The sequence below is a fragment of the Aythya marila genome (assembly GCF_965140915.1).
Source record: "Aythya marila genome assembly, chromosome: 1".
NCBI classification, from domain to species: Eukaryota; Metazoa; Chordata; class Aves; order Anseriformes; family Anatidae; genus Aythya; species Aythya marila.
This window is the reverse complement of record NC_139042.1, coordinates 175,155,768-175,178,595: the sequence shown is the minus strand read 5'-3', so window position 1 is coordinate 175,178,595 and position 22,828 is coordinate 175,155,768. Positions and strand designations below refer to the sequence as shown.

Sequence of the window (22,828 nt, the reverse complement as noted above, 5' to 3'; positions counted from 1 at the left end):
ATCCAAAACGATCTGGGACCACTGGAATGTGTGAAACCTTCTTGCTTACATCTTAATCACTGTTACTGCACTGTAACAATGCAATGTTGTCCTGCCAACAACCTCATATTTCTTTTAAACTTCCTTGCTGGAGATATTTTGTTCAATTTCAGATGACGATTGAAACCAAGCCTATAGAGTATACCCCATGAAAACCCACTATTTTTTCAGCCACATTAATTCAGGCTGATTCCCCTTCACCTACAACATTGCAAGCCTTACTAAGAGGAATGGGAAGGGTGGCAGAAAATGGCTATGAAGATGATTTCTATATCATCACCTCCCTATCAGTTAGAGCTGATAAAGCACCCATCCACATGGACATGACAGTGAAGAAGCTGCACAGGGCCTTCCTTCAACAGCTTTTGTGTCTGGTCACATAAGTCATCTTCTAATTTAGAAAGTGAGCAAACAGGAATCTACAGAGGCATTAAGGTACTGATTAGATATGATCAGTTTCAGTGGTTGTGTATTGGAGCTGGACACAAAACATTTATGGTTTTCCGTTGCAGTAGGAGATATACGAGTTTGATGGGAAGACAGGGAGAAAGGAAGAAAATTCCCTGACTGTTCTCATTCTGCTCCCACTGTCTCCCAACTGATTTCTGTCAGTTTTCCTTCAAGACAATGAAGTGGTAATGCAAGGGAAGATAAGAAATGCAGAACTATTACCTTTTTCAAAGAATCTGGATTTTCCCTGTGCGATTCGGAATCATAGAAGGTGCTAAGGTGCCTCTCTGCCCCAGTTACACACTGTTTTATCCCTATGCATCATTCCTAGTTTTAACTTCTATCACACCCTACCAGTGCAAGTCTTGAATGCTCTATGCTGGAAGTTGAACATGGCCCACAGGACCATTATGTTTTGTTAAACATTTTGTTTAACAAAAATACAATCCATAACCTTTAAATTATAAATAAATATTATTTTCCACCAAGTCCAAATGACATTCTCAGTGGCAACGGTTGAAAGAAAGTATATGTATAAGACAGGTACCGTTACACAAGGCCAGTTCCATTTGCACATAAATGATTATCTCTCTCCCATACATGCACTTTATTCTAATTGGAGTGACTGGGAATGCAAACACTTTGCTACAGACAGCCTGTGATAGAGCAAGAAAACAAAACCTAGCAGCCACATGGAGCAGTCCACAGCTTCCCCATCCCTCATTACTACACTGAGAGGCATGGGAAAAGCAGAGCTGCCTCTACACAGGCAAGAGAGGAATCTTTTTTTAAAGTCTACTCTTGTCACCCCCGTGAATCATTACCCTATCATTAGTCTGGACAAGAGTTTTCTATTCTTTTATTTCTATAAAACGATAGCACACTATACTGTAAAAAAGGCTTTATACTATAAAACCTGGGCACACTATACTCACACTATACTTTCTCCGTGGCCTTAGCCTACCTTCTCAGAAAAAGATAAAAGCATCAAGACTTGATCAGATCATGCTGAAAGCCTATGTATTAAGATTACCTGATACAGTATTAAATTGCCAAAACACATGGCCATTCAGTCTTGGTACTGCAAATAGTTCATACTTACTGTACCAGTTACACAGCTTTTTGAATTATTCCTACTCTGATGAAGTACAGCACCTTTTGCCCAGTGCAAGCACCAGGTGGATTTCTTAAAATAAAAAGACCGGTGAAAGGTCCTTGATCCATCTTCTTACACTAACACAACAGTGCAAATCCCTCGTTCCAATTACCTTAGAACACTAGCAGTAGTTGCTTGATAGATCACCAGCTGTGCTCAATAAATACTGATTCAAGATTGTTCTTGACATTTGGCTTCTGGAAATCATTTTAAGATTGAAGGAAAATACTTTACTGGAACTGGACTTCTTCCATAATAGCTTAGAAAATCAAACTGGTATATCTCAGTTAATAGTTTGTGGTTTCTCAAGAGTTACATAAAAACCTCATATTGTGAGCATTTTTAATATACCAAAACAATATCCTAAATCTTTTGATATTAGAGTGGAAAAAAAAAAAAAAAAAAAAAAAAAAAGGTGAAAACTATTAGCTTGAATAAGAAATATTACTTTATATTACTATACAATGTTACTTTTGTATCATTTTTGCATTCCTAGAATATTGCATATGATTGGTTTGACTACACTGTAACAACTCACAAATCCATAGCATTAGCACTCTATTTTTAATTTCTAGAAGAGCGAGTGAAATGAAAGAAACAAAAATCCAATCTCCAAGCATAACACATTGAATTCATTGGCAAATTTAAAAGTTATAGCATGAAAATGCCTTTAGATGGAATAATAATGTTCATTTGGTAACATGCAGAGTTGATGTGAGACGTGATTTAGCAAAACTACTGAAAACAACACAATAAACTGGGAAAGAAGGCTAGGGGAAGGGAGAATTAATATGCAACATGCACATACCATGGTAGGCAATAATAATGATTTACAAAGTCAGCAGAACCGATCACCTGAGAATTAATTAGAGTTAATTCGGCTAAGTTTGCACACAGTAATTGAGGAGAGTTTACAGTCCTAGGAAGGATGCAGACAAACAGTAGGAGGTGGTTGGTCTTCATCTGGGACAGCTAGTTGTGAGGTGATCAGCTGGCCACAGGCACAGAAAAACAAATCCTTTAAGATCTAGCATTGCAAAGCAGTCTGAATGCTCAGTGAAGGAAACCACTGACCATAAGACCTGCAGGAACTCTGCCATTCAAAGAAGCTTCATAACTGCCTCTGCTCAGCATTTGCAACAGCAGTCTCACCTAGGAGGACACATTCTCCCTCTCACAGAGGATCTGTACTCACAGCTTTTGCAGACACTGGAGCCATACACTCCTGGAGGTGTTAGGCTTATACACTGCCATTTCAGTCATGCTCATGAGATGACTGCCCCATCCCTGGAGGTGTTCAAGGCCAGGTTGGATGGGCAACTTGGTCTGGTGGGAGGTGTGCCTGCCCATGGCAAGGGGGTTGGAATTAGATGATCTTTAAGATCCCTTCCAAACCAAGCAATTCTATGTTAATTACTACAATATATCCAAGCTGATCCATCTATAACTAAACAACTTCCCCCTACTACTTAAAAGAGGTGTTGGAAGCAACCAGGAACAAGTTACTGGAGGTAAGCAGGAAAACTTCCACGCACACCTCCAGCAGCATAACAAATTGCATAGTAAAAAGTATGCAATTTCAAGTATGGTTTAGGACCAGCCATTCATTACAGATGTTTTCCAGCCCACATTAAAAAAAAAAAAAAACAGTTATTAAATGGAATGGATAACTTGTCTTAGCAAAGGGTGGGCTCTTCAGTTTCTGGAGTGCATCTAAAACTAAACATACAGGATGAACTGAATTATAAAACCAACTCCTGCAGAAGAGCCTTTGAAGGAGGCTTTCTAATTAATGGAGCTCCACAGTTTGCTTCATGTGCACATAATCAGCTTTTAATAGCTGCATCTATAAATCAATTCTGCATCTGACTGTAGGTTTGCTGAACTACCCAAATTTAATTCTAGTGGTTTGTAAGAAAATGGAGAAGTGCTGCAGGCTAAAAACACTATCAAAATATAATAAAGCTAGCTCAGTTTTGTTTCTTTTTCCTACACTAGTTGGGATCAGTGTCACAAGCATAAATTCACATTCTGTCACTTCTCCTTATTAAATTTTTGGGCTAATCTTTTACTTAACTAGGGATTTCACAAATCCTACAAAGGGCAACAATATCTCAGATTGTTTACCTTACACTGTTCTTTATTTAAGTAACCGATGCAGACTAAGTTACTCTCAGCAAACTAGGCAGAATGTGAAGCTGGTCCCAAAGCAGAATCTTTACAAGGTTGAAAGGGTATAGCAGTTTTTTAAGTGGAGCACAGGGCATCCAAATTTATGAGCTGCATTCGTATAACAATGACTGTAATGAAAATTGAAGATAGAAAGAAGTAAAGCAATGTTTATTAGACCAAAACCCCACAATACGATGTTATGGTTTAGATACTTCAGTGGGAATGTTGATTGGGTTAGCTTTTTTTTTTTTAATACATACCTGACTCTTTATTTGAACTGATAAAACATTTTGAGCTACCTTTCATAGAATCATGTACATTGGAAAACACCCTTAAGAACAACACAATTTTCCTACATGCTCGTTCATTCCTCCCTCCTGATACGTTCCTGAGCATTTCAGAGAGAATAGCAAAATAGGAGCAGCTGCAGTCTTCCAAAACCACATGAACCTGATTTGGTTTCTGCCAAGCCCTAAGAAGGAGCTCTGTGGGAGTTTGGGAGGAGGTGCTGTATTCCTGTCCCAGCTTTGAAAGACTAAAAGACAGGGGGTGAGCACTGACCCCATAAGACTCCCACTGGGGCCATTCCCAAAGGAAGTGCATGGCACTGCCAGATTGCCAGGTCTGGGTGAACACAATGACTATGGTCTAATTATAAGTCAGGATCCAACCAGGTATATATAGAGAGACCTTTAACACATGGGTGCTCCCTATAAACTGGGTGCAACCTACTCTCAACAGCACAAAAACTCATGAATGGAGAGGGAGCAAGGACTCCAGTGAATATCCCAGGTTGAATGATTGGGGATCTTTCAGGGAATGATCTTGGGATACCCCACAGACTGCATCTGCCTGTACAGTTAAGGCACCACCACAGTTGATTACCGTCTATGTGTCTTCCTTCTTATCTCCATTACAGAGATGGCTCAGCACACAGAGAGGTAGGAAGAACTGCAATGGATGGCAAGGAGAAACAGAGGAGTAAAAAATGTGCTTAAACTAAGCAATTGACACAAAAACTCACTTGAAGGTAAATCATTACTTCAAATTAAAAAAAAAAAAAAAAAAGGAGAAAAGTCACAGTTTGTTCTTGCAGCATTTAGAGAGGTTTCCACTGCTTTTGCTTCGTAGCTGTCTCTATTCTGAATGTCAGCCACAGCTTTGGTGAGCCACCCAGCAAGGGCTTTCCTCCAACTTCACACAGGAAGACCTATGGTATATATGCAAAGTCCCACAAGTCACAACGGAGTGACACAAGAGACTTAGAAGGGCCTGTTTCTGAGCACACTTATTTTTCTCTCAATTATACTGACTGTTCATACTGATACCCTCAAACAACATTGATCACATCACTTCTGGTCAAAACTCTGGCCCACCTACAAGCTATATATTCGTGTGTTTAAAGCCTTTTTGGCACAGCTGAGAACACAAATCCAGTGCAGGAAAAGATGGGGAATAAGGTGCTGAGAGCCTGGGCATATATGCTTGAATGCAGCTGCAATATTTCTGATCTGAAATAACCAAACCATTATTGAGCCTGTGTAATTGGGAGTTGTTCGTGCATTTACATAAGTAATCATGATTTCATTCAAAGAGCTTTGTTTGTAATGTTTTGTTCTCCATGGTCAAAGTCCCAAGGCAATTTTTGCTTAGTTTGTTAAGCTTGTTTGGTTTTGGTTTTGCTCTTTTAAAGCTAAAGGAACAATAAAAAATCAACAAATGCAAATGCATTTGCAAAATGCAATGAAAATGGAACATATTTACATGGGAGAAAACCCTCTACCAGATATTATAGATTTGGACAACTTGCTGGCCAAAAGCCCTCAATCATTCTTGCTAGCTCCGGGCACTGACGTGGAAGTGTCTTTATGAAAGAGTTTGCAAATACAAGAGTGTCCAGGGCAAACTATGGCTGTAATATATCATGCATTCACTGTAAATTGACAATAATACCACCAAAAATCTTTTTCTGTCTAGGACCATTCTGCAGAAGAGACTATTCAATGTAAGTTTGAAAGTGATTATACTAGGGATTAAGCCTCTGAATGTATAAACTAGCTACTTCCAGATACCAAGGGAAGTCAAACAAAGCTGAATCTTTCTATAATGCTGAGCTTACCTTCCCACAGCCTGACTGACTTCCCCTGCTGTAACAGCCTCCTTGTACACCCTTGTGCATCTACAAAACAGTTGTTCAGGTGCTACCCACTGAAAAGCAATCAAACATGGCCAAACCCCTGAGATAATCTTGGGATTTGAGCTATGAAACAATTCTTCATGGTACACACATACCTAACTGGATCATACTGCATGGAATGGGGAAGGTGGATCTTTCCTTCCACCAAGCCACCTACTACACAAGCAGAATCCACCTGCTTCTGTGAAGTTGTCACATTAACAGTGCAGCTGCAAGGATGATTCCCCAGCTTGATAATAACCACAGAAATGTTGTTTCAATGGCAGCTAGTCTCAGAGTGCCAGTAGCACAACGCAGACAACCACAGCACCTTTGCTTGGTTAGCAGATCCTTTCAACACAACAAAATAAATGCAGAGGGATCCAGTGGCTAAATTTACACCACTACAAAAATCCATTTGAGCAGCAGGATGACATATCAAAGTTCTCTTTTGATCTCAGGCTTAATTTACCAGATCACAATGCTAGTACAATTAGATGTCTCTCACCCTCCTTTTGGCTATGGCTCCTTTGGGGAAAAAAAAAAAAAATCACCCAGATTACAAGTTTGAGCAATTTGCTATAAGGCAAAGTAGCACAGCTGCAAGTCAGGTGCACTCTTCCAGAAATATGTAGGGTCCATGTCTGGGGGTTTCATGACTTGGAGACTCAGTAGGCAAAATGTAAATAGGTAAATAAATACAGTAAAAGTTCTAGACAGAATCTTCAACAGCATATTTTTCAAGCCTTTTGCAATGGATGAGAAACCTAACTGTAGAACAACCTGAATTTAAATACATAGAGCTCCAGATAATGAATCTGTATTCTTAGCAGTAGACTGAAACATCTGAATTGCTTAGAAAAACAATACAGATCCTACCATGCTAGATTGTTACTAAAACAATTCCCACCAAAGTGCCAAAGAATATGTGAATGTGCACTTCTGAAAGGAATATAAGTAATGTGTGCATCAACACAGGGGGAAGCAACATACATGTACAAAAGCATTATCAGGAATTTTTAAATGCATATATGATACAGAAAACCACTGTTCCCTGCCCACAAGCAATACTATCTCCTTCGCTGTAACTATGTCATCATGCAAAGTGTTATCACCAAGAGAGAGGGTGCTATTCAGTGGGGACCTATTACATGATAACAAAGTGACAAAGATGAAAGATGGCTTCTGCTAATCATGGAAATTCTACTCGTAGGAAAAATAAAATGTGTGTTGTATAGTATGTTCTGCCCCAGGTGTTTATTATTGTAATGCTTTCTGGTGACTTAGAGTTTCTGGGTTATCAACTATAAGATGCAATAGCTTTTTGATTACTAGTTTTCCCTAGTCTATATTCCACCACTATTATCAATTTGTCTTTAAATTCTTGAAGACTCTTTGTATTTGCTCACTTGAAAGTAATACTTTTAATGATGTTTATTAGGTTTTTCAGGTCCAATACCACTATAAAAACTATTGTGTTTGAAGAACACAGAAGTAGTGTAAAGTGAGATTTATGTCTGGTTCTTAAGACAGGTTGCAGCTACATTTAAAAGGCTGCAGTTCGTATAGCTTTATAAATATACATGTATATATACATGAACACACTCATGCCCCTTTAGGCACAATGTGGTTTTCTAGAAGGTTTGAGAATACCTTGAAACCTGTGGAGAAAATGAAGCCTGTCTTGTTTTCCTTGCTGCTGCCATCTGCGGCATATGCACCTAGTTATGCTTGGCTGCATACTGTCATACGAGCACACTGTGTCAAACTGCCCCAACAACAAACAAAAATATCACACCACACAATGTGTTAACACTGAGACACAGACTGAAGAGCACAAGAAAAAAAAAATGTATCATCTTCCAGCCCTACTGGTGCTATAATAAAGGCATGATACACTTGAAAACTGCTAAAAGACTGGATTTATCTCCACTCCCTAGTCATATAGCACAGGCAGAATTTTAAAAGTTATGCAGGTGATGCCATGGAGGAAGGGACAGGAGGAGGAAGCAGGCTTGTTAGCCTTTTCCAAATGAAAAAGGAGATGAAGGAAGGTAAACAAAGTCAAATCAATCAAAAACAATAAAATACGAACCAACAGCAATAACAAACCACAGAAGCAGATTACGCTGGATGTAGATCAAGCTGGATTACGTGACCTACCCTCCTCCCAGAAGCTATGACATAATTCAGGCTCCTCAAATGTATCATATCATAGCAGGGAACTGGGTCACACACTGACTGACTGCAAAAGGCCAGCACCTTCCAGGGCACCTGTGGATTAGGATCATGCTGGGCACTCGTACATCCTCTGAGCAGCACCCCCCCAGCTCTCCTCCCTTGGCTCTCGCTGTGCCAGTGTCAGCAAGGCCTAATCACGGCCTCCAGCCCGCTCACTCCCTCTCAAAAGCTCCTTTTCCTTGACCTCTCTGCTGCTCCTGAGGACCCACCACATGCAGCCTATGTGTCACAAAAGCATTTAGGTTGGAAGGGACCTCCTGAAATCATCTAGCCCAACCCCAAGCATGTGCAGATGCCCTGGAAGGTTTAGCTTTTTTTTTCTGTATTAAGAATCTAATGGTTTCTCCCTCCTTGCAACAGCTGGGAGTGCTCATCCAAGCTTTCCCTAACCTCTGGCTTTCTGGGGTGTAATTGCTTTTGTAGTCACTTTAGGATTCATTGCCTTTGGCTCACCAAACATCTAAGTGTCAAGGATGAATTATTTTCATACAAGGCAATGGTAAGCTTAAGAAAGCATTAATGCGAGATCAATCTTCATTCCCAGATGAACACAATGATGTGATCTACATGAAAGACCGACTTCTGACACGGAAGAATGGTCAACAGTCAGCAACTTAGGGAAATCCAAAAACCCAGACCTTCGTCTCAGTAACAAAGCCAGCAAGGCATCCAAGGCAGGGGGAGGGAGGCCACCAGTGGAAAAAAAATATCTCAAACATGCCTGATGTATCTAACAACACTGACGCTAGCCCCGGGCCTCTGGCAGTGGCCTGAGCAAACAGCAGTAGGAAGAGAAGGAAGGAGATTGATCATAAGGAGAATTCAGGTTCCAGCAGAAACGAGGGGGAAGTGCAAGTGGGCAAGGGGGCCACAGATGAGGGGAGGAGAAGAACACCCAAGCCCCCAACCTCACTGGCATTCTCAGAAAAATTACTACTAATCTAATAACTGTTTTGATGCCAGGTGAAGAAAAGGATTAGAAGGCTTAGAAGGACTTGGAACTATGGATACCAAGGAATACCATACACACCGCTCAGCTATGAGCAGGGCAGACAAACAGAAATACATGAGGGACTCAGGCTACAGTTCTCAGAGGTCCCAAGGAAGCCGAGGAGGCTCAAAGTTCGTCTGAACTCCTGCAATAATTTTCCATTTAAATCAGGTATTAATGGAATCTGATGGATGTGCTAGCCCCAGTGAATCAGGTACATGTTTTACCCACATGCACAATTTATAAGCTTGGATGAGTTAAAATCACAAATGCTTCCAAATACTGATTTCCTCACTCTTGTTGGCTTGTTTCATCCAAGTAACATTAAAATATACTCAAGTGCACCAAAATACAGTTTTAGGGAAAAATCAAAGTTGATGTCCATCAACATCCCAGATTTCCAGAGTTCAGAAAAATTTACAGGGTAATCCACTCTGCCCTTGGCATATGAATTGGAAGTAACAAAATGACTACAACATAGCTAATTACTCTTTCCTTGACCTCTTTGAATACTAAATAAGTCTTTCATTCTAAACCTCTGGGAATCTTCTAATAGCAGACACTTATCATACAACACTTCTGTCATTGCTTGGACAAGCTATATGTTTTCAGTTTGTTCAAAATCTTTCTTTGTAAGCCAGTCCTTTTTACTGTATAACTCAAGTTTATCTCACCTTGAATGGGTGCTGAACAAAGCTGGGAACAGTTGTAAGCTAAAGGGAATGAGCCAGTGTGACAGGAAATTTTCTGAGTATCTTTGGAACAGCCATGACCCAATACAGGAATGCATGTTTAGGGAGCTTTAAAGCACAGATTACTGACCTCCAAACCACAAAAGTTCCTTTGGAACGTTTCTGGATCATTATTCAGCTGTGTTTATAGACTACTAGTCTTTAGAGACTGCTAGACTTCCAGCCATGGGGTCAAAGCTAGCCCATCTCTTCCCAGTGACTCTTTTCAAAGAAAAAACAATGTGGACATTACCATCCTCTAATTATCCTTATACGAGCATTTGTGCTGATGATACTGTCTAAATGTTCCTCTAACAAAGAGAACAACTCTAAAAGTGGAGGTCTTTTTCTTATTATACTCCCTCTATGTTTTTAGAGAAGGAAATTGCCACTTAAATTCCACTAAAAGAGTTCTCAGTTATGGATCACTAGCAATATTGATTGTAATGGTTCCTTTGGAAACATTACAGTCTATCGTAGCAATGTTGTTGCTGCTGCAAATATGTTAATCAGCTGAAACCCTTTTGAACACTGTCTTCAGAATTCTCTCTCAGTCATCTCATCCTTTTATACCATGCCCACTGCTTTAGCACCTTCCAGCGGCACACAGAGATGTGAGTGGCATCTCCCAAGACAGCACAACACAAAAGTCAGTTTTCTAAGCTCTTATTTCTCCCTGAAGTCATCAGAATAACACACACAAAAAGTATGCACCAAGAAGAGAAAAATAAACAAAAAAATGCTTAACATAAATAATGAAAAAAAAAATGCTGTTAAATTCTTGCATGTTGAAAATGGCTACAGCATTCTTTTTCCACCTAAACATGGCTTAAAAAAAGGGGGAGTGGGAGAGGGAGGGAATCTCCCTGAATGAGATTGTAAAAATATTTTTGCAACAAAATTAAGTTTTTTAATTCCAGTGCCAGCTACCTGAAATAACTGAATAAACATTCATAACGGGTATTTATCATGGAAAACAAAGCACAACCAGGAAAATAAATAAATAAATAAATACTGTAGTACCCTTTCTTATCACATTTCTTCTCAGATTTTCCCAAGAATAAATCTTTTGGGTAACACAGAAATGGATAAATCAGTATTTTTTTTTAACACCGAGACAAACGTAGAGAGTTTTAGCCAAAACAGATGGAGAAAAAAAAAAAAAAAAAAAGTGGAAAATAATTTTTCACCCCCTAATTCTTTCCCCCCACACTCAGCTCTGCCTTAGAAGTTAAGGTGGGAGAACATAGCTGCTTTGTGGATATGCGCCTTGGAGTACAGCCAAACAAGACACTATATGGGGAACTGAAGAGTAACTACATGGAAGCACGGCTTCCCATGATAGCTATATATAATCTCCTGCTCTCATCCACTGGTTTTAAATAACTTACGAGCTGAGCTGTGTGCCTCCCCAAAGATGCACTAGAAGCAGGGAAGTTAACCATTCGCAGAGGTATTTTTTCAAGGCTGCACCCACATGAGATGGAGAGCACAGAGTAGCTGAACTCAAGCCATAGGTGGACTGCAGGAAAACTAATTCCCAGATTTTATAAGGGAACAGCTTGGTTGTGTCAAAATGAGGGGAGGGAGCAGACTATGAGACTGATCGACATGAAGGAATGTATAGGAAATGCTTTTCTCCTCTCCGAAACCTCACTAGAGAATGAACTGTGCAGCAGCAGGGCAAAAAATAAAAAATAAAAATAACTCTAACTTAGCTACTTCATGACTACAGAAGTGACACAGCAAGGTAGTTACATAAGGGCAGCAAAACCTCATTCTCCCATGTCACTGCCCCTTGCTAACACAATCCTCCTCCAGCAGTATAGAAAGATATCCTTAACAGCAGCCCATAGGCCTCTGCCCCTGCTCTCATGACACATGTGTTTTGAGGTACTGGGGTTTCTACCACATGCAAGACAGATGCCATCATGTTGTCAGCGTCACCTCTGTCACCAGCTACACCCTGCTGCACTGCAGGAGGGGCTGCCTGGTGAAGGCTTGGCCTGGTGGAGACGTAGCCATGGAGGAAACTCCCCCACTCCTCTGACCATCCTCTCCTTCTCTGGGAGGAGAAGGCTCTGCCCCACAGCAGCACAGGGATGCCCTCTTTTTCCTTCAGTATATGCCCCAGAGCTGCACACCAGGCTCATCTTCTGCTTTCAAACACACTCAATGCCCTAAGACAGCACTAGCTTCAACAAGGGGTTTGTTCTTACGTTATATTAGAAGAGGCCTGACTGTAGATGTAGGAACACGCATGTGCAGTCCTACTTGTTATTAATCAGCATGAATTGTTCTGAGCAATACTGAGCTTCTAAACAGAGCGCAGTAATTTGAATTAACCTGAGCAACCAGACTGTCATAGAAAATACAAAGTTTTAGACAACAAACACTGTCCAAATAGGAATCGGAGCCCCAAAGCCCTCAAATGGTTGCAGATATTAGAAGCAACCTGGCTGTGAAAAGCACCAGAAAGCATGGCAAAATAGGACATTCCCTCATATGGAGTCAAACCCTCACAGATGAATAAATGCAGGCACTCATCTGCTTGCAAAGGTTGAAGTAGCAAAGGTGGGAGGCTTTCGATGTCTCATTAAGCCCATGCAAATCATGCTGTCTGGCACCATCTCCCCATGGGATCTGGGCAGACAAGACATGGTGCCTGTTTCAGCTAGTACATGTTTCTCTTTCCAAGCTGTAATTTCTTCTAGAATCTATGCTCTTCAGAATGTACCAGACCAAAAGCCACCCAAAGTCCATACCAAGACACATAGCACAAGATCTGAATGTATATATATATATTAAAAAAAAAAAAAAAAAAAAAAAAAAAGGGTATGGAAGGAATATCTAATTTCTGCATATTTCATTTCCCTCTCCCCAAACAGCCCCCTGTAGAAAAACAAAGAATACAGGGAAAAAAAAAAAAAAAAAAAAAGTTTTATATAGAATATCTTTTCTTGCAATGAACAATGACATCATTTTTAGAGCCATAGTTAAAGTAGCTTTACTGCTCTGCACTCAGACCTTTACAACACTTTTTATTCCCAGTATACATTCTCAGTGACATTATTTACTTAAAACTTTCAGCATTAAAACAGTTACAGCCCCTGAGTGCTACAGGCTGTTTTCTGTCAATTCTTAACAAAATTTTGCATCAACTATGCATTACTGACTATGCATAGGGATTGCAAGCTCCTCTCCAGAAACATGACTGTGGAGTATATCAGGTCTCTGTTCACAACCCATTTCTCAGCTCCAGCCCATGCTGTACTATTATTACAAGCAGGAGTCACATGTCAACCCCACTGAAGTTTTGTTCTTCCAATAATTCTCCCACCTTCTGTTTTACAGATAAGCCAGCATGGCAGTACCTAGAGTGCAGTGACAGCGGGTGTATTTATGATTACTCAGCAGTAAAGAAAGCGTATGGCAATGCAGTGGCTAAGTACATGGCAGTTCTGCATAAGTGTGGTACTAAGGGCCATGGTTTAGTGATGAGACTCAGTAGATTAGGTTGATGGCTAGAGCTGATGGCTCTGAAGGTCTTATCCAACCTAAATGACTCTGTGATTCTCCATGTGTGGTAACTCAGCATGGTTTGGGATGTGTATTGCATACAGGATTTTCACATACTGCATCCTCCTTTTGGGGGGGCAGGCTCTTCCAGCAGCAAATGCTTCCCAAACACCTCCTTTTGCTAATGTTGCTGAGAGAAAGAGCCTACTGAGCATTCAACTCTTACTTCTGGAGCAAGAGGGTGTCTTGCAGTCCCCACTCTGTAGCCTTGCTCTTCAGGGCTCTCCTCCAGCACTGATCCCAGCTCCACAGCAGCACAGATCACCCTGGCAGTGCCATACTGCAATAGTTCCTGCTTGTACAGCAGCAACGAAGGGCAGAGGTGACTCGGTCATGTGCAAAAGGTGGAAGGGGAAAGAGGGCAGGGGTGGGAAAGCACATCCAGCTGTTCCAGCTATGCCAAAATCCAAATGCAGCTGTGGCTACCAAGTTGTCCTAGAATACTTGCTTACGCTAAACATTTCTATCATTGAAAGAAAGTCCAGTACTTGCTAAAGCAAAAAGGAATTATTTCAGTCTATCCAAACTAAGGGGTAAGGGGCTTTCTTTGTCTCTTTGAAACATTCTGGGAATTTTAGTTACCTACATGTATAGATGATTTTCATGCTGGAAGGTCCCACACTTTAAGGATTTGACGACTGAAAGAGAAACCAGATTGCTCCAAGACAGAAAAGCTGCAGACAGGTATTCGCTCTGCAGTCAGCCCTGCCAGTTGGCAACATTAGCATTCCCTCCCCCAGCTCTGTTCCTGCTCCTCTGAGAGATGATTTGGGTCTCTAGGACAGCTGGAGAAAGACTTTTTTTTTTTTTAAAACAGGAATCTCTATTCCATGTTACTGCAGTCAGCCCAGTTAGCTCCTGAAACTGGCCAACTTTGCCATCAGCAGATTAGGGGATGCTCATATGATCTCTTGCATTGGAAAAGTTGTGGGGACAGTAACCCCTAGCTCCTGAACACTGACAAGCAGCTGGAAACAGTAATATTTTCAGCACACTCAGCTGGAACTAGAAGAGAGCATCTGTCCATGGTTCCAGTGGCAGGTGGCAAGGAAAAAAGCATGTGTGAAGTGCATAGCTAACCTAAATCCTATTTCTGTAATGAGAGAAAGTTTACTCACATCTAGTTCTGAAGCTTTATTTTTAGCTCCTTTAGTAACATTCAGAGATGACACCACAGGCCAAAAAAAAAAAAAAAAAAAAAAAAAAATTGTACTTTCCAGAGAGAGAAGATGTGTGTATACAGTTCTATTTCATATTTTGCTCACATTTTTAAATAGTGGGCTAGTGATCCAATCACACAGCAATAAGCAATGAACTACTTACACCAAGAGGTGTATTTTAGGGTTCTTCTCCTCCTTCTCCCCCCACAGTCTGTGCCAACAAGACCCAGTTCAAAAAACAGTGCCACTAAGTCCTTTTCATTGCATCACACAGACATTAAAGTTATTTCTTTGGTGTTTTAAAGCATATCACTCCCCTCCCCACCCCCCCCATAACCTACAATACAGTTGAATGTATTACAAGAATAGTTGAATGCTGCTTATAAACATATAAGTTACATATCCTAACCAGTAAAGAAAAAAACACATTCCAAGTGAGTTCCAAGTCATGTATTCAGATATACAAGCTGCCACATTTTTGACAGTCATGCCCTTTTTATGTTTTCCTTAAATAAATGTTCCTGTCTGTAATCACCCAACTGCAGTGTTCTGACCACCCTTTATTCTCCTCTTTGAGGAACACATACACCTTTTCATGGATACATACGTTCCTTACACATCACTTAGCTCTCATTTTCACTCTTTGTGCCCCTTTTCACTTGATTTACTATGTACCTTCCACCACTCTCCACTACTGCTAGAGGTGACTGAAAGATGTCTCCATTAGTGCATTGGACAACAATAGTTTGATGTGTAACATTGAATTACAGCAGTTCAGGTGGGACCCAGAAACACGATCAAAATATTATATAAGATATAATAACAATATAGAGCCTAATGGAGGGGAGAAGGTGTCAAAGTCACTGCGTAGAGGACTGCCAGAAGGAAACAAAGTTACTCTGGCAGCCTTTAGATTCTCACATCCGAAAACATTTTCCATTGCTAGTTGAAATGCCTGGCTTCATTGGGCCTTACATGTGCTTGAAGTGAAGCCTATGCTCAGGAAACCTACCGAAGTCAGATATGTCTGACATACCCGAAACTCTCAACACTATACAGCCTCTATTGGTGATACCTCTGTCTGCCTCATCAAGTGCTGTCTGCCTCATCAAGTGTTCACATGCTCAAGTGGTCTTGCAGCAATATGATTTGCATATTTGCATAGGAAAATCGCAACATTTACCTCAATCCCCACTTATCACCTCGAATTGTATTGATGTCATTTACAAAGAAAGTTGTAAAAATGACAATTAGGATTTCTCCAAAAGGAATTCAAAGCCTTCTTCAAATACATTAATTATACTCCAATCCACTCATTTGCTCTGGGCTTTACCTTAAATGTCATCCCCATTTTTGAAAGGGATAACTAAGGTACTGAAAACTTCACTGTAATACATAAACAGGCACCAACAGAGAAGTTTGTGGTGCAGATCTCTGACTTCTGTGCTCTGACCAGAAAAGAAATAATTTTCCTCTCAACATATTTTGACTTCATAATAGCTGCTCTTGGCTAGGAAGTGCTGGCAGATGTTCATGTATAGCAACACTAACATTATTTTTTTTTAAGACTTCCTCCTGTTTTCTATTCATAATTCCATCTTCCCACGAGCTACACTGGAACATTTTACAACTACTTTGTAAATCACTTTCCTACAGAAAAATAAGTCCCTGAAGCTATACAGGGACAGATTGCATTGGCATTCAGGTGCTACCAAGCCACTACAACCAAGCAACATCAGAAACCTAAAAAGCTTTAAAATCATGACTAAGCATTTAATCCTGATGAAGCCAGTGGGAAGAGTTCTGTTTCATAAGTCTTATGCTTTCTACAGGGTGTGTATAGCAAGAGATCAGACTTATACATGAAAGGAAAGTCCAAGTGAACAAAAATTGCAAATGGTTTGAATTGCGTCTAAATCAGTAACTGTTAAGGAGGAATCTAACTGCTCTTGAATAGATGGTAACAGAAAAAAAAAATGCATGGCAGCTGTATACTGTGTTATATGATCTAGAGATATAAATTCCTTTAAAAATCTCTTACGGAAAGGAGAATTTATCAGGATAGCCAATTAGATGATAAAAACCCCTTGTATTGTAAATCAATGCTGCATTCAATTAAGCAATAAAAGCTGTCTTTTCACCTAAAAACAGAAGAAGAGAGACCATTCTGCTTTAGCTGTTGCTTTAGCTGTATGTACAATTTCCCCACCATATAATCTCTATATGCCTGTTCAGTTCAACCTCCACTTTCATAATTTCTTTCTAAAATAAAGAACAGTGTTTGGGCTTTTTGTATATTTTAAGCATATATAAAGTAAGGCTTTACACCAGTCTATCGAAAAGACAACACACTAAAATGACAAGAATGTATGTTGTGCAATAGACTATTCATCTTCTGAAGAAGTCAGAAGGACAAGGACCAGAAGTTAAAGCTTTGAGAGTAAGTTCATAGATTTAAAGTCACGTTTCCTTCCCCCAAATTATTTGGGTTTAGGACTACAGCTTTCGTATAAGTAAGGAAAAGCACACAGGCAAAAAACAAATCTGAAGCCAGCAAGAATATGTATTTCAAATTCAGACACTGTAAATACATACATTAAGACGCACACGCTGCAGCAATGCTCCCATGGTGTTAGCACTAAGAACAGAACAAAAATGACTACATGGACCAGTGGCCTGACTGAGTAGGGTAATGTCTGTATTTCTAAAAGCAAGTTAGAAAAATGACACTGCCTGCCCGCTAAGGAGTCTATTTCCTATAAGAAAATCAGGAGTTTTATGTAGTAACAGGAGAAGTATACTCAATCCTTCAGGGCACTGAAGGATGCCGAGTTAACCACTACGTAGACCTAAATGTTAGTGTCTGTTTTATTCCCGATTCCTTTAAACAAAATACAAGGTTGGCATTAAAAAAAAAGAAAAAAACTTTTCTCTGCTTTTGTTACAGCTAAATTAGCAGCCTACTTGGGAACTGCATATTCACATAGTTACAAAGCAAGAGGGAATAACTTGAAAGATTCTTTAGTAACCCAGCAATCTTTTTGTCCCAACACTGGGGAAAGTACATAATAGAGTTATGCTTACAGACCCCTAATGCTACTAAGATTGAAGTCATAGGGAGGTCTCACTCCTCACCTTCACACTGCATCGTAACACAGAGGGACCTCATCTCTGAGCACCACTGTACCTTAAGCACCTCAGGAATCCAGCTATTTTACTAGGAAGCACACAGCCATACAAACGTGTTGCCATTCTCCACAGTCACCCTCTCACAGAAGGCTGTTCTGAAGCTGCAAGCCCACCCCTGACATTTAATAAAAGCAGCATGTGTCAGTGCTTCAGAGCGCATAACGTGCACGTCTCCACATTAGTGTCCATAGTGACACATGCTGGCTGTACCAGGGAAGGACACCGCTATAGAGATCACCTCAAAAAAAGCCCCTGGCAACTATTAGCTTCTAATAAATTATCTCATTAAAGCAACCATGAAAAAGAAGTTCCCTTTCCAGATCTCATCTCCCTTAAATTATAACTCCTCTGCATGGGAAACAGCTTCCTGCCTGTTGCATCAGAAATTCTTTCAGACCAGAGCTGGCTTCTTGTCATGCCAGGAGTTTCAACAACCAAGTCCCTCTATCTGAAAACTATGGGCTGCTGCAGAGATTTCCTCTTGATCCACCAGATGTTGAGCTATATTCCCTTGCTCTTCTCTAGTCAGGTTTCTGAAGAGCATTTCATCATCTTCCATGTGCTTTTAAAGGCTATTTTTAGGCTTTTTTTTTTTTTTTTTCCTCCAGATGAAGAAGAAATTTTTCCTGAAAATGTTCAGGACTCCAGCTTCACTTAAGATATGGGTACATTATTAAAGCATAACTCAAAAAATACACTGAAGATGAGCAAGTGTAGGCGATGCAACCTGTGCCAACAAATTCAGATGTCCTTTGAGAATTATTTTATAGATCTGTGTGACTCACAATATTAGAAAGTCTAAGTATCTTGAAATAAGTGTATCTGTATTTTTGAGAAGTGGAACAAGACTACCTTTTCTTTTTTAAAATTTTATTTATTTATTTAGGAATAGAAAAAAATCACAGGCACTCTGAAAAGCCCAAACTCAGCCTTTGTTTCTCGCAGCGGGCATGGCACCGGAGCTCACAAAGGCCACTTTCCCCAGTAAAAAGCGATATTTTTCGCCATCTGCCTCGCTCCTCTGGGGCACTCCGGCTGCAGCATTTTGCCGGATTCACGGGAAACTTTGAGCGAGCGTTGCCTTGGCAGGACCGGGGGCATGTTCGGCGGTTCCCAAGTAGAGCCGAGGAGTGGGTGGTGCTGTTATTCATCACCGCACCCCACGGCTCGCACAAGCAGCCATCTGCCATCCCCGGTCCTGCTGTACTTTAATTAAGCGTCTACCAGACGAAGGATTAAAAAAAGGGGGGACTGAAAGGAGGAAAAGCGGGCTGTAAGGGAAGGAAGAAGAGGAGGGGGTGCTGGGGGAGCCGCTCGGGGCCGTACCTGGGAAGAGGAAGGCTTTGCTCCCGTTGTGCAGCCCCGGCACCTGCCGCACGCCCGCCGCCGAGCCCGGCAGCCGCAGCTCGGCCAGCACGTCGATCTGCAGCGAGGGGTCAACGCCAAAGCCTGCAACTGCCCCACAAAAGTGCCGTTAACCCCGCCGCAACTTTCCGCACCCTCCCCCCCCCCCCCGTGCCCCTTCCCCCGGACCCCCGCACCTTACCTGGCCCCAGGCAGAGCAGAAGGCAGAGCGTGCCGAAGCCGCTGCCGGACTCCATGGCACAGCGCAGCGCTCAGTCCATAGCCCACCCCCCCCCTTTCCAAAAAAAAAAAAAAAAAAAAAAAAAAAAAAGGATAAAAAATAATAATAAAAAAGGCTCCGGGGAGGGGGGCAGAAGCTGGCTGCCTCCCCGCCTCTCACCGGGAGGAGCGGACCCCCCGCCGCCCCGCAGCGCGCATCACGGCGGCCGGCCGGAGCACACAAAGGCGGTGGCGGGGGGGCCGGGCCGGGCAGCGCAGCCCCCCCTCCTTCTCCTCCCCTCTCCTCCGGGTGGGCTTCCGACCACCGGGGCGGGGAGGCAGCCTCGGGTCGTGCCCCGCAGCCTCCCCTTCCCTCCCTGCTAGGGGATGCCCTCGCTGCTCCTGCAGCAGCCTCCTCCCGGCGAGCCCCCCCCGGGAGCACCGCTCCGCTCCCCGCCGTCCAGCGGGAGCACGGAGGCCGGCGGGAGGGGCCGCCGGTTTATGGCGAGGCCGCGGGAGCCGCCCACCGCCCACCGCCCACCGCCGGGCCGGGCCGGGCCGGGGGCGGCGCCGCCTCGCCCGCAGGGAGCCGCCGGAGCCCCCGGGATGCAGGGGGGCGGCAGGCAGCCCTCTGGGTTCCCCCCGTCCCCCTGATTTGTTGTCGCCCCCTCCCCTCCCGCCGGAGTCATCCCGAGACGGGAGAAAGCCGGGGCTGATCCCGGGAAAATAAAGTCGGGGGTGAAACGGGGAGAAATCGGGACTTTGAGCGCTGGGGTGCCGGCCGCCCCGTCCTGAAGGACGGCTTGGCATCACCGCCCTGCAAGCCGGCAGCTCCCCCTCCCCCGGCAAGTGGCGTTTCTGAGCCTCACTGGGTGTAACGGGGGCCGAGGGCAGCCTCGGGCTTACCTTCCCGTTCGTAAGGGCTCCTGATGCTCCATGCTAACGCCCTGCTGCCCGTTGGCCGCGTTCTGCAGAACAAGGAATCGATTTTTTTTTTTTAATTTTTGCCAGCTTTGCATGCACGCCAGTAAGACCCTGATTTATATGTGATTTCCTGTGGCGTCTGTTGGCCTCCCCCCAAATTCATCACTTATGGTCTTTACAAATAATAAAATCTTTAGAAATGATCCTTACAAATCTTTCTGAATAATAATTACAAGGACTAAGAGAGGTGTTTTTCTCCATATTCTTTTTTTTTTTTTTTTTCATCACCGTGGGAGGCAATGGTGAATCTCCTTTCTGGGCCAGATTAACCAACTCAGATCCTAAGCAACATGAAAAGCAAACACCTTCTCTCCTAGAAGAAAAAATAAATAAATAAGAGAGAGGATTGTCTAAAGATGAGGGCAGAAGAATGAACTCCATCCCTCGAGCCAAGCCCACAGCCGGGGCATTGAGCACAGCTCCGGTGTGTCCTCTCTCCTGTGCCACCCTTGGAGAGCTCCAGGCTTCCCCTCCAGGTGGTGGTGGAGGAAGTAGAGGAGGTGGTGATGTCCTGGCCAGGCAAAACCCCTCTGCTACACCAACACATCTTCTCTGGCCCCTTGGCAAAGTCACACCATGCCCCTGAACTCATGTAATCCACTAGCTGTACAAGCAGGCTGGGGAAAGAAGGGTTTTGCTGTGGGAGTTAATGGACAACGACCACACACCAGTGATTGTTTTCATGCTATTTCAATCACATTGGTTACAGATAACTGAACCAGAAGCAATTAATTTAAGAAAGGGATTCAAAATCTAGAGCAATAATGGTGCATAATGAACCTCACAGGCAGCTGAGTCAGATGTGGAAGTGAACAAAACAAGAGGGGCAAACACCTACATTTAATTCTTGTGTATGCAGGCAGTCACCAACAATTTCCATCAGCTGGAGCTGCCACAGAGGCGTAAGAGTGTAAATCAGGTGGAGCCCGCCCCTGTGATAACCCATTTCTCTCTCAAGAGATCCCCAGGGAGTGGCCACTCATCGTTGTGTCACATACATGAAAAATCACTCAAATTGCCATCTAACCTGCTTTGTCTGCTCCCCGTTCTCTACATGGAGCCCAGGGCAGACATTATAGACATACACAGAGGTGTGTTTGTGTGTGAGATGTCAGTAGTGACATAATTCAGCTAACCAACAACTCAGTGAACAGCAGAAAGAGACTTTCTACCAACAGGAGGAACATGATATTGATGATTAGATCTTTCAAATATGTAGCTAAAACTTTAGTTGGCTCTTCCCTTTGATGAAAACCGTATCTTTTAGCCAGGAGATCTACATATGTGTCACACCGAGGCTCACCATAATCTATCCCATGCATAGCAAAGGGTGACAGACCTAAGAAAATGGTAGAGCATCTACATAAGAATAATGTAGTGGTGAAAGCACAATAATCCAGAGCTTTCTATATTAAGGCAGGTCTCTCACTAAAGCAGTCTATTCCAGATATTAACTTGTAAGGCTCTCAGCAGGTTTCAAGGCTCTCCAGAACCTAGATGTCTTTGACATATCTCCTTCCTTCCTTTCTTTCTTCCTTCTTTCTTTCCTTCCTTCCTTCTTTCCTTTCTTCCTTCCTTCCTTCCTTCCTTTGGGAACACAGGTGGGAGCACACTGTGTAACACAAGTTCTGTAATACAGCTGGCTTATAGAAGTCTTCTGGACATAAATGTTCCAACTGCAGTGAGATTTTCATGTGAAATGGGTATCATGGTGTTGACTCCTTCCCACCAAAACCCCTATTAAATCTAAAAAAAAAAAAAAAGTAGGTCTTCTGACTAATGGCTGATATTCACAACAATTTTTATGACAAATGGAAAGTTAAGGCATGTGTTGCAAGTCCCAAATTCATGAATGATTTCATTGCAAAGGGAATCTCATATTAATTATACTAATATTAATTATATGCTAATAAACTGAAGGAAGTAAAGCTCTTAAAGTGTGCCGATGACAATCCTGCCCTGGGAAAGCATTACCTCTCTTACTGCAGCTTATCTGGGTCTATTTATTTTTAAAGAAAAACATGAATATTTTATTCACAGTAGCTTTAGCCCTGCATTCCTATGCCGGAACCTGGAGAGTCCATGTGAATTTAAGAAATACATAAAGAATTGTCACTGACCTACTTACACAACACTGATGCAACTTCTTTCTCAGAGTATAGAAAACAAACTTCCTTATACTGCAAAACACAGTTGTTTACTCGACGTTATAGTACTTTAATGCCGCATTTATATGGAAGAAAAAAAATATTTGTAAAACATGATGTTACATAATTAATACTTTTTGAAGTGGAACGAGGAGAAATAGTCTGTTGTCATAGAGAAGCAGATTTTTAATTGGAGTAAATTTGATATTGCTGGGGATGAGGGGTTTTATTAGCTACCAACAGGGAAAAC

At 42.1% G+C, this 22,828-nt stretch overlaps 1 protein-coding gene across 1 annotated transcript in view; it reads right to left on the bottom strand.

Moving 5' to 3' along the window:
* NELL2 (neural EGFL like 2) overlaps nt 1–19,863 on the bottom strand; it is a 148,265-nt gene extending 128,402 nt beyond the window's left edge. The window contains exons 1-2 of the mRNA XM_082784489.1: nt 19,431–19,863; nt 19,211–19,339 (exon numbers count right to left, since the gene is read on the bottom strand). Of these exons, the coding sequence (XP_082640615.1) occupies nt 19,211–19,339; nt 19,431–19,485 (184 nt within the window). The 5' untranslated portion in view covers nt 19,486–19,863. The remainder of the gene's footprint in view (nt 1–19,210; nt 19,340–19,430) is intronic.
* Between the last annotated feature and the right edge of the window lie 2,965 nt (nt 19,864–22,828).